This window comes from Cnephaeus nilssonii (genome assembly GCF_951640355.1).
Source record: "Cnephaeus nilssonii genome assembly, chromosome: 10".
In the NCBI taxonomy this organism is placed as follows: Eukaryota; Metazoa; Chordata; class Mammalia; order Chiroptera; family Vespertilionidae; genus Cnephaeus; species Cnephaeus nilssonii.
In genome coordinates this window covers 2105754-2123246 of record NC_137081.1, presented here as the reverse complement: position 1 = coordinate 2123246, position 17493 = coordinate 2105754, and the positions used below count along the sequence as shown (strand labels likewise).

The 17493-nt window shown below is 45.4% G+C and overlaps 1 protein-coding gene across 1 annotated transcript in view; it reads right to left on the bottom strand.

Annotated features, from left to right (window-relative positions):
* Positions 1-6157, bottom strand: part of COL3A1 (collagen type III alpha 1 chain) — a 38710-nt gene extending 32553 nt beyond the window's left edge. Inside the window, exon 1 of the mRNA XM_079782096.1 lies at positions 5769-6157. Within this exon, the coding sequence (XP_079638222.1) occupies positions 5769-5853 (85 nt within the window). The 5' untranslated portion in view covers positions 5854-6157. The remainder of the gene's footprint in view (positions 1-5768) is intronic.
* Positions 6158-17493: the final 11336 nt, after the last annotated feature.

Below are 17493 nucleotides of genomic sequence, written 5' to 3'. Positions count from 1 at the left end.
TCCTTACTGGGGTCTGAATTACAAAACGAGATGAAGCTAGTTTATCATCATCTACCCTTAGCTTCTTTTATTTCCTAGCTCTCTCTCTGGTTTGGAACTTTGCAGAAAAATAAAACCAAGTAACACAATTTAATATTTTTGGATATGCTGAAATCTTTCTTTGTTTTCATTCTTCACATGTTAATTTATGCTGAATTTATTGTTGTGACTAAAACTAATGCAAATTATGTTTGTCTTAATTCCACTTTTGTAGTAAAAATAGTATTCCCTAAAGCATCCACGTTGTTAATTTAGCTTGAGTGACAAGCTCAATATTTTTCTCTTCTGTTTTTACTGATAGATATGATAAATCTGTCATCATAACATTATTTTCCTGTTACGTTAGAAAGTTGAATATCTTGTAAGTGTATATTTGGAGTTCATATAGTTTCCAACTGAAATATGTTTGACTTTTAAATGACACCAATGTTTGGAGGACATAGCTTTTGTTAAATATGTTTCTGCTGCTTTTATATTTATTGGAGTATCTTTAAATATGTTAGTTAACACAATGGGTTTTGAAGGGAAGGTCTACAGACCTGCAGAGATGGATAATTTCAATTTTAAAATGTTGTTTGCATGGGCGAGGTAGAGTCTGCTTATTCTTGTCCTCACCAATTTTAAAAAAACATGTAAATGACGAGTCATAAAGCTTTTATGGTTCTCTCGAGTGCTGTGTTCCATCCCCTGTCTGCAGTTCCCAGGGCAGGACAGGGTCGAGGTCCTCTCCCCTTATGGTTTCTAAACCCTGCAAGTTTAAAATCAGAGTCCGAAAAGGTAGATTTTTTGGAAAGAGATACCGGTTTTCTGCAGAACATCTTTCCTGTCTAGTCTCAAACCGAGAAGTGAGCATCTGGAGTTCAATTCTGTTGTTTATTTTCTCCCGACCTTACCAAGAAAAGGTCTTCCCTCCAAGACCACCCCAGTGACAGCTAGGCCCGCAGTAGGTTCACTGAAGCCTGGAGACCCAGCAGAGATCTCACACACACAGAAGGGGCTCCCGCAGCTGCAGCGAGCAGGGGGCTCCTGGACCAGCGTCAGGAACTCACGGAGGATCTCACCCAGACGCTGGTTCGCGGAAAACGTTGCTCAGTCATTCCCATTCCTGAACTTCTAACTTCACCGGACGCTTCCCTTCTCGGGCTAGACAGCATGAGCATGCCAGCAGCTTTAAAGGGTGTTTTTCCCCCGATTTTAATTAACTTGCGGAGCATGGGCTCTGCCTCCCTCCGCACCAAATATGGTAGAAAAGCCAGTTTCAGAGGGGGCAGTGCCATCTGACTAACGCGGGCCTTTCTCAGGGTGAGTTTTAAGCCAGTGGGATTGTTAACAGCGTCTGATTCCTTTATCTCTGCTTTTTACATCTTTTGAGCAGTTTAGTGTGTGGCCTCCGGTTGGAACTTTTCCTCTTGGTCATTAAGATTGCATTTTAAGTGGCGGCTCTTTGACCCCCGTCTGGAAAGTAGAGGGCTTTGTTCGTTAATCCGGAAAGGCATGTGTTTGCATTAGGCCCAGACAGACAGACACCCCCGTTCCAGTCCCTCCCGCACTGCAGCGAGCAGAGGGTTTGCGCTGAGGAGGCCGCTCTCATTTTTTCCGTTGTCATCTTGACATGAACCAGGCAGTCTCCCCTTTGAGAATGCTGGTTTTTTTACCCCCACCACGCCCTCCCCCGCTGCTGAGTGTGGGAAGCAGCGGGCCTGCGCTTTTTCCAGGGAAAACTGTTTTCCAGGGAGCAGTCCACTGAGCCGCTTCCAGACGCTAGTGCGGCCCCGAGAACCGCCCAGGGCCTCCGTGCCCAGCAAGGCAATGCCACCCTTCGTGTTGAAACCTGCAGTCTGGAGCGATCCCGCTCTGACAAAACCCTGTTGCCAGATGGAGAGCTGGGCTCACGCCCGTGGGTCCGCCCCAGCCTCCGCCCTGGCCACGGGGCGCTCGGTAGAGGGCACCCTTCTCTCTGGAGGCCCCGGGGCCTGGCGGGCACCCCTGAGGGGCAGAAGCAGGGACTTGCTGGAGGAGTGCCTGCCTCTCAGCTCTCCTCCTGGGAAGCGCACAGCTCCCGGCTCTAGGTTCTTAAAAATAAGCCTGGAGGTGAGGTGTCCAGCCAGGAGGCACCCCTCCTCCAAAGGCCTCCCCCCCCTCCTCCCCCTCTCCCAGCAGCGCCTCAGGGGCTGGCTGCTCCCACAGTCCTGAGGCCTCCTGCCCGCACCCCACCAGCACGCGGGGGGGGGGGGGGGGCCTGCAGGCCCTCAGGAAATGGGCCTTATCACCCAGGAGAAACAGTATTTTGAACTAATACGTTATTCACGGAGAATTTACTCTACAAGACTGAAGGTGATTTCTGGTTAAATTATAGGGAGCCTCTTGTTTAAAACACAGATGTACCAATTCAAAATGGAGTGCTTAACAAAAAAGAAAATCTGCCTTTCTTTTCCCTTTAGAAATGCATTAGCTCATATATTTTCTAGGACAGTATGTGGGTTTTTTTTTTTCGTATCGCTTTTCAATGACTGTTACAAAAATAAGAAAACCCATATGCTCTAACTTTAAGGTATATCTTATTTCTTCTGATTACCTAGAATTGAGCAGAATTTGGGTTCCGGTCTTCACGCCGTCATTTCCTAGCTGTGTGATCTCCACTGCAGCCCTGAATCCCTGCTGGGTGTCGGACACTGAGCCTTGTGAGCAGTCACGCATTCTCTGCTTTTAGACGTGTAATTGTTTCCAGTGATTTTTATGCTAACTTTCCCCCGTTAGGTAGCTGTGTTGCATTATAGGGGGACACAAACCAGAAAACGTGAGTGCTACTTGGTCGGTTACAAACTCTCCTTGCAAGCGTGAAGGACAGAGCCTCACGGCCTGTACCTCGGACCCGATCCTCGGACTCCACCGACCATTTGCAATTCTAACAAAAGGAGCGGCCCCCACCTCGCTGTCCCGGCGGGTGCCTCGGAATAGCAAAATATAGGCTCACAACTTAGAACACTTTTCAGTAAAAGGTTGCCGATCTCCCGGCCCCAATGAAGTAAATACTGAGTAATATCCTCCTGAAATACTTATGTCCAATACAGACGACAGCAGAAACTCGAAAAATACTCAGAAAAGTTATTATATATTACATGTGGAACTTTATAGATGACATAAAGTTATATATTACATGTGGGATTTTTTAAATGGCCCATCACATCAAGCTCATCTCCAAATAGACTTTCCATATTGTGAGTATCGTGTGTGAGCATGTGTATTTGGCAATATGCTATCCGCAATATGCTTATTTTTTTAGGAAAGTCCTATTTAATATTTAACATTCATTCATGCCCTGTTTTTAAATCTCTTTGTGAAATAGGGGGTCCAGCTGTGTGTGACCTTCATGTCCGCATCGGTTCTGCAGCTCTGCGGGTCAGCCACTAGGGGGAGAGTCTCTGCTTAAACCCTGGCATGTCCCTACAGGACAGGAAATATAAAACAGACCACAGTTCTCCGTCGCTGGAATCAAATGCTCGGATTAAACAGGACTCACAATTCTCTGGGAGGACAGGCTTCCTGTGCCAGGAGCCGTGTGTGAGGAGACGAGGTGCGTGTTCGTTAGAGCTGTGCTCTTGCTCTGGGGCTCTCGGGACGCACATGGGAACTACACGGTGCTCTCCAGGCGCTGTGTGTCCAGCCACCCCCTGGCACCTCCCCAAAGCTCACGCCCCAGCGGAATTGTCCTGGAAAGCCCATGAGGAACATTAGATGTATGTCTCCTCTTAAAAAATTCTTAACCATGAACAATAAGCTGAACAGAATCCCTCTCCACTTCCTTTGAACTAAAAAGCACCCCCATGTGTCAGCAAAGTCCCCTAGCTGTTTGTTCTTTCCTGCAGCTAGGAGAAAAGGGGGGTGAAGACAATTATGTAATGTTCTGATAATGTAGGCAGCACACATGTTTCCTCCCCAAAGTGGGGGTTAGGAGACAAATAGCCACAGTGCTTATGAAAAATTATAACCCCTAGGCAATTACAAATATTTTGTCAGTCTTTGAACTAAACACCAAAGGTTTGTAGTCTTTCCAACAAGTGGAAACGCTGTGATTTTTTCCCCCTCTTTTTCAGAAATCAGAGGAATTTAAAAGCTTCACAAAAAAAGTAAAAGTCTTCATTGAGGTGGGGGTGTGGCAAGAGTCGCTTGGTTTTCTAGCCAAGGCGTGGGAGTTTAGCATCTTCTGGGAGGGTCCGATGGAGAGGAAAAGGGGGGAGAAATGGGAGGGCGGAGGATGGAGGATTCTAGGAAAGAAAGGAAGAGGCAGAGGAGAGAAGAAAAGAGGTGGAGGCATAGGGAGGACACGTGAGGGCGGGGGGGGGGGTGGTGGTGAGAGAGGAGGGGAGAGAGAAGGAGAGTTGAGGAGAGGTGGACTTGCCTAGGAAGGGGGTGGGGTGACGAGTGAAAGAATGAAAAGGGGGGGGAAGTGCAAAGGAGCCAAAGGGGTGGACAGATAAGGAGGGGAGAGGAAGGGGGGAGAGAAGTAGGGGGCAGGGGTGAGGAGGTGAGGGAACAAGGGGTTTGCATGTTTCTTTTCTTTGTGGCCGTAGGCTGAATATGCCTGAGGAAATGCCAGTGGGGTTCCCCCCTACTTACATACAGGACCTGTGAGAACATCAAAGCTGTTTAGTACTAAAAACAAAGACAACCATTTTCGGACACCATGTTTGCGAAAGCTACAGGTTTAGATGTGGACATTGTGCTCATGTGCAAACGGAAATGGATGTGTAATGATTTCTTCTAGCACCTTCACGTTTAACATTTAAATATGTGCTTCTCTTTAAGTTTGTATTCCAATAAGTCCAGGATTTTGGCGACTAAGAAACGTATGAATTTAAAGGAGTATTTTCACATAATCAGATGTTGAGACAGATGCGGTTTGGGGGAAATTGGCACATGGAAATCATTGTTTGCCCTTATTAGAACACACAGCCCATCAAGCTTGTGGAGGTCAGACAGTCCCGGTGTCTTTACCTTGTTTGCAGGAAAGTCAAACATTTCTGTAGAAGGTATGTTTTTTTTAAAAAAAACTCTCTTTATTCATGCAGATGTAGGTAAAGTGTAGAACAGACATAAAACACTAGATCCTTAACAACAAACTCTTAGAAAATAGGTATCAGTCAGCACTCTAAGTGCTTGAAACAGACAAAAGTTAGGAGCCGTGACGCACTGAACAGTTCGGACCTGTGTGAGGGGTTTAGGGTGACCCTGTTGCCGTTGTATGGAACCCTATTCAGTAACTCTGATAACGCACAGCGTTTCCTCCAGCCCGTTCTGCATGCACGCTATGACTTAAGTGCATGTTCTCACTGGAGGACAGGGCTCCCTCCCCCCCTACAGAGCACCGGCACACAAAGGAGCGAGAGCCGTGTGCAGGAGCCCAGTGCCTCCCCGCTGCCCGGGACCCTGCCAGGACGCTGGCATCCAGGAGCGGGCTCCCAGCCGCTCTAAGCGCTGCCGTGCCACCAACAGGAAAGCAAGTTAGTGGGACACATTGTTATCTCAGGCCCCAGCTCACGTTCCCGCACAAAAAGACACTCTGCTTGCTAAGCCCAGGTCCTCAAAGGCAGCATCCCGGCCACTCCACGCTCACATCTGGGAGCGGCCCCAGGGACACCCCCCCCCCCCCGAGCCTGAGCCCCCCGCTGCCCCCCTGCCCCGGCAGGAGAGACAGAGCCCGGGGGTCCGGAGGAACGGCACCCACTCACCTTCCGGGAGCTGCTGAGCCAGGACCAGCGCGGGGTGCAGCAGCGTGAGGAGCAGCCAGGCCGCCTTCCGCACAGAGCTCGTCATGTCTACAGGTCGGACATGAGACTCTCCGTGCACACAGAGCGGCGCCGGGCGCTCAGAGTAGCACCATCAGTCCCTGCCTCCGGCACGGCCCGTCCTGCAGCAGCCGCGGGATCCCTCTGCCGTGGCCTTAAATAGGAAAAAGTTTGGCCTCCCTCACTTGCCAGCCCCTTTCTGAAATATGAGAGCAGCACCCATCCCCTCCGCAGTAAAAGAAATGATTAATATGCCGTTTGCTCTTATAGGAGACACAGCCCACGGCGGGGAGCTAGCACATCTGGACTGCGTCCGCCTCTGTTTGCGGAGACGCTTGCGGCCTCCTTTAAGCACCTTTACGTCTGTGCAGCCCCCCGCCGCGCTCTGAGCGCTCTGCCCTGCATTGCAGGACAAGAATGGGATGTGTGCATTTTTTAAAAAATGTTTTCCTTCTCACATTCCCTGCCTAATTTTAAGAAGGGGTGGGTGCCCTCTGCTTGGGCATGGCTAAGTTGCAAACCTTATCTTCCTAGACGTTTTTTGTGCTGGGATCTTGCCAGATCCCACGGGGACGCAGCTTGAAGAGGGGCCGCCAGGGCGTCCCGGGAAGAAAAGCCTGTTTGTCCTCCTCGCCCACCCCCCTGGCCCCGCCGCCGAGTTTCAGGCAGATGTCCGGACGGCATTTTAAACGTTACACACTTATCTTTGCTGTTTCTGCTTCTCACCCATTTCTTTAGCCAGCCAAAGCGGGACTTCTTGAGTTCAGACTTGTATGCTGCTGGAAAGCCAGAACAGATTTTTCTAGAGAAAAAGTTAGCTTTAGCATGGCTTAATTTTTTTTTTAAGAAACGGGGAAAGAGGCAGCTTGTCACAGGGAATATCAAAAGAGCACCCCCAAAAAGGTCTCCTTCTATCTGAGCTGCTACAAAGATTAGTACAACCATCTCCAGGTTCAGGCGTCCACAGGCATGCATTTCGCGCCACGTTCACACAGCCTTTCAATGCATCTGTGGGTCTAGAGACAAGTTCTGGGACGTGTTTGAGAAAGGGGCACACACCACGTGTAGTTCTTCATGACACCTTTGCAAGAAAAACCTGGTTGTCCACAGGATCAAGCTATTTCTGGGAAGCGAGCGCTTTCTTACCACCCTGACCATCAGTCCATCATTCCTTCGCTCATTCCTATCTTCCACGCAGGCGTTTCTATTCTAGTCAAGACCCCCTGCATTTGTTTTGTTTTTCTCCTGTTCACGTTAAGCAGGGCCACCTCCATGCTTGTATGTGCACATAACGTTCTCCGCACCTCACACCCATTCATTGAAGTCACTTCCTTAAGACCCAGCTCAACGCTGGGTTCCTTTAAACTTGTCTTCATCTTTCCATCTCCCCGTTTATGTTACTTAATTTTCACTCCGTTCACACGTGATACGTATATTCCCAGGTGAATGTCTGTTGTGTGGGTGTGGTCAGGGGAACACTTGCTTCTCTGCAGGCCCAGTTACAACAGCACCAAGATGCCCGGATGCGGATGACATCATCCAATGGGTGACAGGGAAGGAGAAGTCATTGGGCCAATCGCTGTGCACCTTCTGACTTCAGACTGGAGAGTCACTGCTTGCGAGGACAAGGCCACCGTCGAATGGCTAGGAAGAGGCGCTCTTCTCCTGGGTCACCCCGCCACGCCGGGGAGAAAGGGGGTGAGCTGTGCATCTTCCCACCTCCCGATCACCTCCATTTTATTCTTAAGACTTTTTGTGTGTTCACACCGATTCAGAAACATGATCCATTTTTTCCTCCTAGTGTCTTTGATGCTTGAACAAAAAAATCGTAATGTATATTCATTATCTTATTGTTTTAGGTGGTCAAGGAAGTTGACATTTAATTTCTTCATTAGAATTCTTTTCCACTGTGAAAAAACAGGCATTTTAAAAAAATTATGCTTTTTATGCTTTCTTTCAGGCTTTACATGGACAAGTTCTATTGTTTTTCTTGTTTGTCCTAAAATTCTTACATTTGATTAGCTATTCAAGTAAAAGTTTTATATTCGTTTATACTCATGAGAAAAATTCATGACGGATGCGTTCATGTAAGAGAAGTGAGATGACATTTTGCACAGGAAAGTATTGCATCTCACGGTGCCCACGAGAGCCCCGGAGAGAAGAGGAATCTCATGCTCCCAGTACCGCGAGCACATGTGGAGGGGCTGCACCAGGACCCTTTGCGTGGTGTCCCAGGTCCCCGTCCTCTTCCTCATGCCACTGTGTTTTCTCAATCGGTGTCTAGTGGGTGTGGGTCTGAGCTGGTATCACCACTGGGTGACATCACTCAGTGGTGAATTGAGACACATTTCTTTCTCTTCAGCCCTGGCTTCCCAGAGGTTCACCAGCTCACACAGACACCCCAGGTCGCCCTCTGACTGCGTCTGGAGTTTTCACAGAGTTCCAAACACCCGCGACTGCACGACGCATCTGGCTCTCCTTTAACAGAGAGACTGGAAAGATGAGGCAAAGCAAGGGTGTGGCCAGTGACCAACCCCAAGTTCAAATCTTTCCCAGGTCAGTAGAAAACGGAGCTTGGGAAGCGATGCAGGAGCACAGCTGGGATGAACTCCGCGGGCCAGCGAATGTCAGCAGTGTTCTCTCCAATAGCAACGGGAAAATCAGTTCTCTCCATCATGAGAAACACATGCAGGAGAGCACTCTGTCTCTCCTGGTACTGCTTCGTGTGTGGTTTTCTTTCTTAAGACAAGGAGATGCATTATTTTATGGGGATTTTTATGTGCTTCCAAACAACTGTAAACTCCTTTAAAATGTACTTGTGATAAAGATGCATTAAAAATGGACTGACTCCATTGCAGAACTGTAGCCTAAATGAGGATAACTTACAAAACAACTATCAAATACATGCAGATTTTCTTCACTGTTTCTAGAGAGGTAGACCAGTTAACTGTTTACTGGGTAAAATCACATTTGGAGAGTTGGGTTTCCTTAAAAAGAATTTCAACAAATACCAATATGTGTGTAGTAGAGCCAGAAAGATGGCTGTAAAATGTCATGTTGTAGTTGAAGGACTTGGGTGTATCTAACCATAGAGATTCAAAATTGGGGCACACATTGGTGGTGGGATTTGATAGGCAAATATTTGAGTGGTTACTCTAACCCCGTGGTCGGCAAACTGCAGCTCGTGAGCCACATGCGGCTCTTTGGCCCCTTGAGTGTGGCTCTTCCACAAAATACCACGGCCTGGGCGAGTCTATTTTGAAGAATTGGCGTTAGAAGAAGTTTAAATTTAAAAAATTTGGCTCTCAACAGAAATTTCAATCGTTGTCCTGTTGATATTTGGCTCTGTTGACTAATGAGTTTGCCGACCACTGCTCTAACCAATTTTTTAAAATCCTTTCTTTAATTTCCTCTTAGTTCCCAAGGTAGAGTTAATTGTTCCCGTGTGTTTGTTCTTACAGAACTATATTGATAACCACTTCTCTTTAGCCTAGAAAATTGGAGAAGACTAAAATTTCCTTGACATTTAGTAAAACAAAGTGTGCTACAACATAATCATTTTGGACACATGACATATCTCTATTCCTATATCTTCTGTCTATCATCTATCTATCTGTTCTATCCTTTGCTATTAAACCTGAGGCTTTGCATTTCTATCCTTGTATTTTTTCAGCTGAAAAATGCCCCAAGATTAAACAGAAAGTTCAAAGAGGTTATAGGACTCTCAAAATTACTCATTGGAATTGGAACTGAATAACACACTTTCCAAAAGTTTTCACCATGTTTTCCACTTAGATTAGTCACTGATTGCAGTAACAATATTTTTATACAGTTTAGGAATTGTGTGAATAGAAATTTGGAATTTAATCTTGTATTTTTTTTTCCTACTGGGGGATTGATTATAAAAGGATAGAGAGAAGAGAAAGAATGGAGTTAATGGCCAATTTTTAAAAATACTATTTTCTGATTTTTGGCTTATTGTTAATCTTTAAGTAATTTCCAATATTGCTCTAATTTTTAAAAATTTGAGTAAATACTCATTAGCTTATACTGAGCGATGGAGTCCATTTTTAGGGGATGCAAGAGAATTTACATATGTGTTTGTGTGTGTTTAAGGTGTGTCTCTATGTATGTTTACATACATGCATAAATATACATTACATATAATATACACATATACTATTAAAGGTTGACAAGAATGTGAGCCAGTAAAGTTTCCTGGAAACTGCCCCAATGTACATGTTTGAACTGAAGTGTTATAATGATGTCTTCCTGAATGAAGTCTTTATTATACTTATGTTTCCATGATAATGATTTGCCATCATAATTATTATTGTAATTGTACTTGAAAATTCATAGAAAGTTGGAATTCATCTCATTACCTAAGACACTGACTCACCCCAGAGTCATGTAACTAATTACTTGTGAGTTTTACCTCAACGGAGACACGGAGGCTGGGCTACAGCATTGTGCAGGAGCTAAAGAGCTCCCCACTGGGTCTTCGCTAACTTAATCACTCTCAGGACTGATGCTCCTCTCTGCACACCCCGCAGACTCTCTCCAGTATAATCTGTCGTCTGAGTCATGCTTAGGAATGTCCAGCAGCATCCAACACAGCTGCAACAGCTTTGCAAACGTGGCCCATTCTGTGTGAAGATAAAAAGAAGGCCCACCACCATCTTCTGATAGAAGCAGGAGATAAGCCATGGCCCAGACTCAATGTATCTGCAGGCTTCGCACCGAGACTGGTTTTCATTCCTGTCCACACTCTTAATGTTCATCCACTCGATGGGAGTCCAGAGTTATTTTAATACAAATAATTCTTAAGAACGCAAAGATTTAGAGGCTTCTGCCTCCTTCTCCCCAAACAAGTGGCAGTAACTGTGGCCTTTCCATGTTTAACGTGTCATGACCATTACTCTGTACAACTAACTCCTCTTCAGAGCAGGTTTAGTGCTCATGTAAAAACTCCGAAGACTATGTCTGTCTCTATGTTAGGTCATGTGTAGAGAAGCTCTAGACTTATGCGTGCTGTTGGCCTATGGCAGTGGTCGGCAAACTCATTAGTCAACAGAGCCAAATATCAACAGTACAACGATTGAAATTCCTTTTGAGAGCCAAATTTTTTAAACTTAAACTTCTTCTGACGCCACTTCTTCAAAATAGACTCGCCCAGGCCGTGGTATTTTGTGGAAGAGCCACACTCAAGGGGCCAAAGAGCCGCATGTGGCTCGCGAGCCGCAGTTTGCCGACCACGGGCCTATGGAATCATGCCAACATTAGATCCTGGGTAGAAGGAAGCTGTGGCTCATGGGCTCCTTTTCTTCCCAAGGATCTAAGTGTTGTCCTCTGCAGTCTTGGCTTGCATGTGGCAATGTTCATTCTAGTAGCTTTGTTTCATATTTATGTATCTATTTGATTCCCTCTTACAGGCCATTCTTATTTTTTATCCCAACCCCCTTTAAAAAATCATGCACAGCACCAAGCGTAGTTTCTTGTATATAATCGGTATTAATAAACGTGAAGAAATGAGTGGGTTGGATGGAGGATGTAGAATATTAGGCGCTCTCTTTCTGCCATGTTGGGGCCTGTGTGCGGAGACCTGCTGGGAAGCAGACTTCCGAAATGGCAGGGATGACTGGGAGGCTGCGGGCCAGAGTCATCTTTCCCGGCTTAGGTGGGCTCTTTGGAACAGAAGGACACACAGCCCTTCTTAAAGCTGAAGGTGCTTAGGCTTGAGATGGAACTGAATGCTACTTGAGTGAGAAAGGTGCTGAGGAAGACAAAGAAAAGAACAACACGCTGAGTTCTGGTGGCAAACCAAACACCAGCAGAGGAGTCAGAGGCAAGGTCACTCGTGCCCACGGAACCCGCGGCGTGGTCCTGCCCAATTCCGCAGCCACCTTCCTGCTCAGGCCATTGGACACAGACTTCATGTGAGGATGTACCCCCTCAAGGATTTCAACTTATTGAAAAGTAAGTAAATAAAAGCGTGGCAGAAAACTAAGTGTTTAATAGTATAGGCCCGTGGTCGGCAAATGGCGGCTCGCGAGCCACATGCAGCTCTTTGGCCCCTTGAGTGTGGCTCTTCCACAAAATACCACAGCCTGGGCGAGTCTATTTTGAAGAAGTGGCGTTAGAAGAAGTTTAAGTTTAAAAAATTTGGCTCTCAAAAGAAATTTCAATCGTTGTGCTGTTGATATTTGGCTCTGTTGACTAAGGAGTTTGCCGACCACTGGTATAGGCATTTCTTAAAATTTACAAAACCCAGACCAGGAACTCGCCTCTACCTTTCATCATTTTTCAGATGTTAGCTGTGTTTCATGAAGTGATTAAGTCAAAACATCTGACTAATGAAAGCAAACCATTCCCAGTAGAACATTTCCACGGAGAAATGCTGCCACATTGATTATTTCCAGCGTTGATCTTTGGGGGACAGTGAAGAGATGACTATGACTTTGTTTCTATTCTCTAATGTCCAGCCATCCTCTCTGTCTCCTCCCGCCACCCCAGTAAGTTCCTTCAGGTGCGTTCTGATATGCAATTCATCCCGCTTTCGGCACCAGGTGCTTAACGAACGGGATGGCTCTTTTTGCAACGCCTGACGTATCTGTTTCCACGCCTTTGGGGATGCTGCGCTGTCTGAGCCATCCTGCTCACCCCACGTGCTCAAGTCCCGCGCAATTGCCAAGGCTCAGCCCAAACATCGCTAACAAAGGAACATTTTTGGACCCTCCCTTGCTGAGATCATTCTCCTCCTGTTTTCACCTCCTTTACCTTTCTGGTGGCTCTTAGTTTCTTTTCATTTATAGCCTTTTTATCTCCTTTACTCAACTGAAAGCTGCTTGAGGGCAAGACTTACGTTTCTTCATCATTTTATACTCCAGAGGAGCTATTGCATGGCCTTGCCCATAGCAGGCGATTAATAAATATCAAATGGCATGTGATTTAAAATATGGAACACTTCATCCAGCAAAATCCATGGAAAGGAGTCCATTCCTTCGTGTGCTTTAGCACTCCTGTGATGTTCAGTAAGCGGGTCGTCCCCGGCGCTCCCATCACTGAGGAAAGGGAGGTGGCTCTCTCCAGCGCAGGGAGTCTTTGGAGTTACAATGGGTTGTTAACACATCCAGATGTTATGGATTCATTTCTAAAATAGAAAAAAATAAACAATAGAACGGGTTAGCAAACAAATTGAAAGCAGGCACACTCTGTGTTTACCACAAGGATCACAGATAGAAGACCACACAGACATTACAAAATGGAAGGAAACAGGTATTTCACCAAGGAGCAAAGAGGGAATGACAGGAAAGTCAAAAGTTGATTTCAAAGTGAATTTAAATAGTTGAAATAGAAATGCATCACAATTATACTCTGTTTTATTTTAAGGGTAAAAACAAAATGGCGTAGGAATGAGAATCACGAGGAAAAAATGCTCCCCGGAGGGGTTCTCATCCCTTTTGTTCAAATGCACTTGATTCAATTTCCTTGCAGTTAAATTTTTTAAAAGGAATGTATCAAATCAAAATACTGAAAATTCCCTCCCCTTCCACAAATACGGACACCCCACACATAATGTAAGACAAATGCTTAAAGTTTAGTTTTCTATTGCTTGGTTGTGTGTGTGTGTGTGTGTGTGTGTGTGTGTATGTGTGTGTGTGTAAATTGCCTGGGAACTGTAGAAATTTCTGTTTAGTCAAGTATGTCAAGGGACATACAGGAGTCATGGAATAGCAGCCTCCAATGGTGGCCTGTGTCTGAGAATTGGGATCCAGTTATGTATTGTTCATGTTGGTTGTTAGGGGCAAGGTTAGCTGCAAAGTGGGCAGCCGCATTGACCTAGATTCCGCATCGGGATTGTCCCCCTCTTGATTGCTGCCTGGTGTGAGCTGACACAGGCCCTCTGGATTGCAGGGCGGGCGTGCCCCACAGCGGAGGCCGGCAGCTGAGAGCTAGCAGTTGGAGGCAGTGCTGATCACAGGGGGGCGGATGGTGTGAGGATCCCTGACCTTCCCCATCTCCCAGCCGCATACTTTCTCCATGGGGAAGGGAAGGAAAAAGGAAGAAATGTGTTTGCTAGTTATTCGTTAGGATGACTAACTAATTAAGAGGAAATTCATAGCTAAATTTCAAGGCTCTTGCATTATCAAAGTTACTATTTTCTATTGAAAATATAATTAAAAACTGATAGATTCTTTGAACTCGTATCTAGTTAGTGGGAGAGAAATCAAAAGGGGTCCATCTTGGGAGAGTTCACTGAAATTAACATCACATTGAGGAAGGGAAGTTTATATCCACCCTTTTTGCTATAGCCAACACCAGGGCAGAGTATGGCCAGACAGTCAATTGGGACAGCGTGACACACCACTGGAAAAAATGATGTGGAGTTGAGTGCAACGTTACAAGAAAAGTAAAATCATGGTTGAGGCCACGTTAGCAAACCCTGCTCATAATTATATCGGATTCTCTAGACACTTCTTCTGGAAGATTCCCCAAAACAAAAGGAGAGAAATTACATAAATGGTTTTCCAGCCCAAATGCTCTGATTGAGGATGTCGTAAGTTGCTTGCAGTATTTCTCCAAGGAGGGGATCCAGGAAAATTTCTAGGGTTTGTGGATTTTGGAATTTCACCAAATGTTTAATGATTGCAGCCCTCCTAGTTAGCAAAAACCCTTGGTTGCTGTTACTAAGGAGGCAGAGTGACAGTGAACGGGAGGGAACAATAGCAGCGATGCTGACTAGTGAACATGTGCAGTGCCTACGTGTACCCACCATGGGGTCTGCTTTCCCCGTGGGGTTCTTCCCGGCGCTGTCCTGGCGAGGGGAAATGCTCTGCTCCATGGCTGACAACGAGAATGAGAACACTTTTCACGTTCTCTTCTCATCAGCTGAGAACTTAGGGGAAATGGGCTTAAAGAGTTTGGGGCAAAGGGAATCTTAATTCACAGGATTTTGAAATACTTAAAAGGAGTGCACACGTGTGGGCCATGTTGAATGGCCACGTTCCCAAGGTGCTTCACTTGTTTTCTGGTAGTTATTTATCTATTATAATCATCTTATTGATTACTCAAAATTATTACTTTATATTTCCTGCGAGATTTTAAACCCCATGCGGAAAGGGCTGTGCCTGGGCAGCCATCTCTTCTCTGGTACCTAGCACAGTGGTTCTCAAGCTTCCTAATGCCGCGACCCACAGGTTGAGAACCGCTGCTGTAGAGCCCGAGACCATCAGAAAACACAGATATTTACATCACAATTCATTAACAGTAGAAAATTACAGTTATGAAGGAGCAACGAAAATAATTTTATGGTTGGGGGTCACCACAACATGAGGAACTGTATTAAAGGGTCGCGGCATGAGAAAGGTTGAGAACCACTGATAGCAGGAAGGTCTCAAAGACGTTATGAGTTTATTTCTAAAATCAGCGGGCACTCAGCAAGGAGCTATTGGCTGATGAGAGGTTGAGAATATGTTCCAATGCCTAGGATTCTGAGCTTTCTGGCAATCTCATTATTTTTCCAGTCTCATTTATACAATTCAGTTCAATTAAAATTCTCCCAATTCTCAACTTTGAATAGTGGTTTTATAAGAAAAGTGTCACTTTAGAATAAAAGTATCCATCTGTAAAGACTTAAGACATCTTTCTCAGTTCCCCTTTTTTAAAGTCCCTTCCAAGTGAAAGAAATGCAAGTAAATTCAAATAATTTCCCAGAGGCAAGTTTATTAACATTTTTCCAAAGCATATCTTGTTTGAACTGTTTATTTTGGGTTGTTGTCCAAGAGATAAATTTTTGAAGCTTGTAAGAAAAAAATTGGCCTTTAGATGTTAGTTTGCACAGATAAAGGCAAGGGCTGGGGTTAGTAAGGAAAAGGAGCAGAATACCCCCCCCCCCAAAATATTCCCAGAAACGGTTTTTGACTGTCATTGGAGCACAGCCCTGAAGAGTATAAGGCAGAGAACTTGAGCCACCCCCAAATGAAATCCAAAAAATATTAAATATCTAATGCCTGATGCAGTTCTTGGCACATGAGGTGGTCAGTAAACATCTGCTTAGTGAATAGAATACGAAGTGGGCTTACATGTTTGGGTTTTATTAGTATGAAGAAGGTTATTGTAATGGAAAAATGATTGTGGATGATTGTCCATAATCAACAATAAACAAAGCCTTTTGATAATAATAATGAGTAATAATAATAATAGCAATTTTATGTAGTACTGTCTACGTGCCAGCCCTATTCTAACTCTATATGTACAATAATCATACACGCATTTAATATAACATCTCTTATAGAAAAGGCCTGTGGCCGTCACGCCATAACGCCATCATGACCAAACGAGTGGGCGGGGTGCGACTACTAGCGGCGATGGGCGGGGCTGCCAGCTGAGGCAAGCGGAAGTGAGCTACTGGCGCACTATTGCGTGTGCTCTGGGCCTCCAGTATTCAGTAAATACATAAAAGTCAGTGTGTATGCCTCATATAACCCTCTCCCCAACACTGTGCGCAGGCCCTGTTTTATACCTGTTTCACAAATGAGTAAGATGACTTGCCAGAGGCACAAGACTCAAATCCGGGAAGTTTGCTTCTGAAATCCATTATTTTAACCCCCAGGTGGCCCTAAGTGCTTTACACAGATCAGCACTTTATATTCAAACGAGTGTTTTCCTCTTTAGTGAAAAATTTGGGGAAACGGTATTTACCTCCGTTTTTTTTTCTCAACTACATATTGGTTTGAAACATATTCTTTTGAATGTTTTCATTGGTAGATTCACCGAAGGTAGGTTTAATGTTTTTAAACTAGCAAACACAATTTGTGGCGATTTCTGGAGACTAAATAGGATTAAAGTGATTTGACATTTCATAAAACAACAACCACCCTGAAACCTACAAAGTCATGACTCCAATTTTCTTGCAGTCCCATATTTAAAGACAACCCTATCGTATGGGCTGGAATGTGTTTTTGAGAATAATGATGTGAAGTCTATAACCAAAGACGCTTTTCCCTGTTGTGCTGGTGAAAAGAGTAGAAACACCTCCGTGCTCGAGGGAATTTAGCCGCCGGCGGGAGGGCCTTAAGTTGAGATGTAAGGTGACCAGGGTCTTATTCTTTCCCCAAACTGTGTTTTAATCCTATTGCTGCTTCTCTCAGCATCTGGGAGGACACGTTTCACTGGATTAGCCAAGTCACCAGAAAGTGAAAAATTAGGCTTCCCTGCCCCTGAGGCCCCGTCCACGTTGTAAACTGTACAGAACGGTCCCACCCTGACATGCAGCCAGGAGCACGGCTGCCAGCACAGCTGACATGTGCGCAGGGCGCTGTCCCAGGATGACACGCGGAGACAAACATGTGGAGGCTCCCGGCCTCTGCAGCCCGCGCCCGGCCTTCCAGCTCGCTCAGCTTGGCCCGGTATTAATCACTCTCTCCCTCGCTCTCTCTCTCTCTCTCTCTCTCTCTCTCTCTCTAGGAGAGCTTGATTAATTTTCAATTTCTTCAAAGGAAAAATGTCTCTTCAAACAACATTTTCATTTTCATGTACATTCTTACTCCCTGCCAGGAAGCAATCACGGGGCATGAAGAACAGTTACACGGGGAGACATTTGGATTATTAAGTTAATTTAAGCAGCTGACCCAACCCAAATCTAGTTGTTATTCTTTTCTACTGTAAC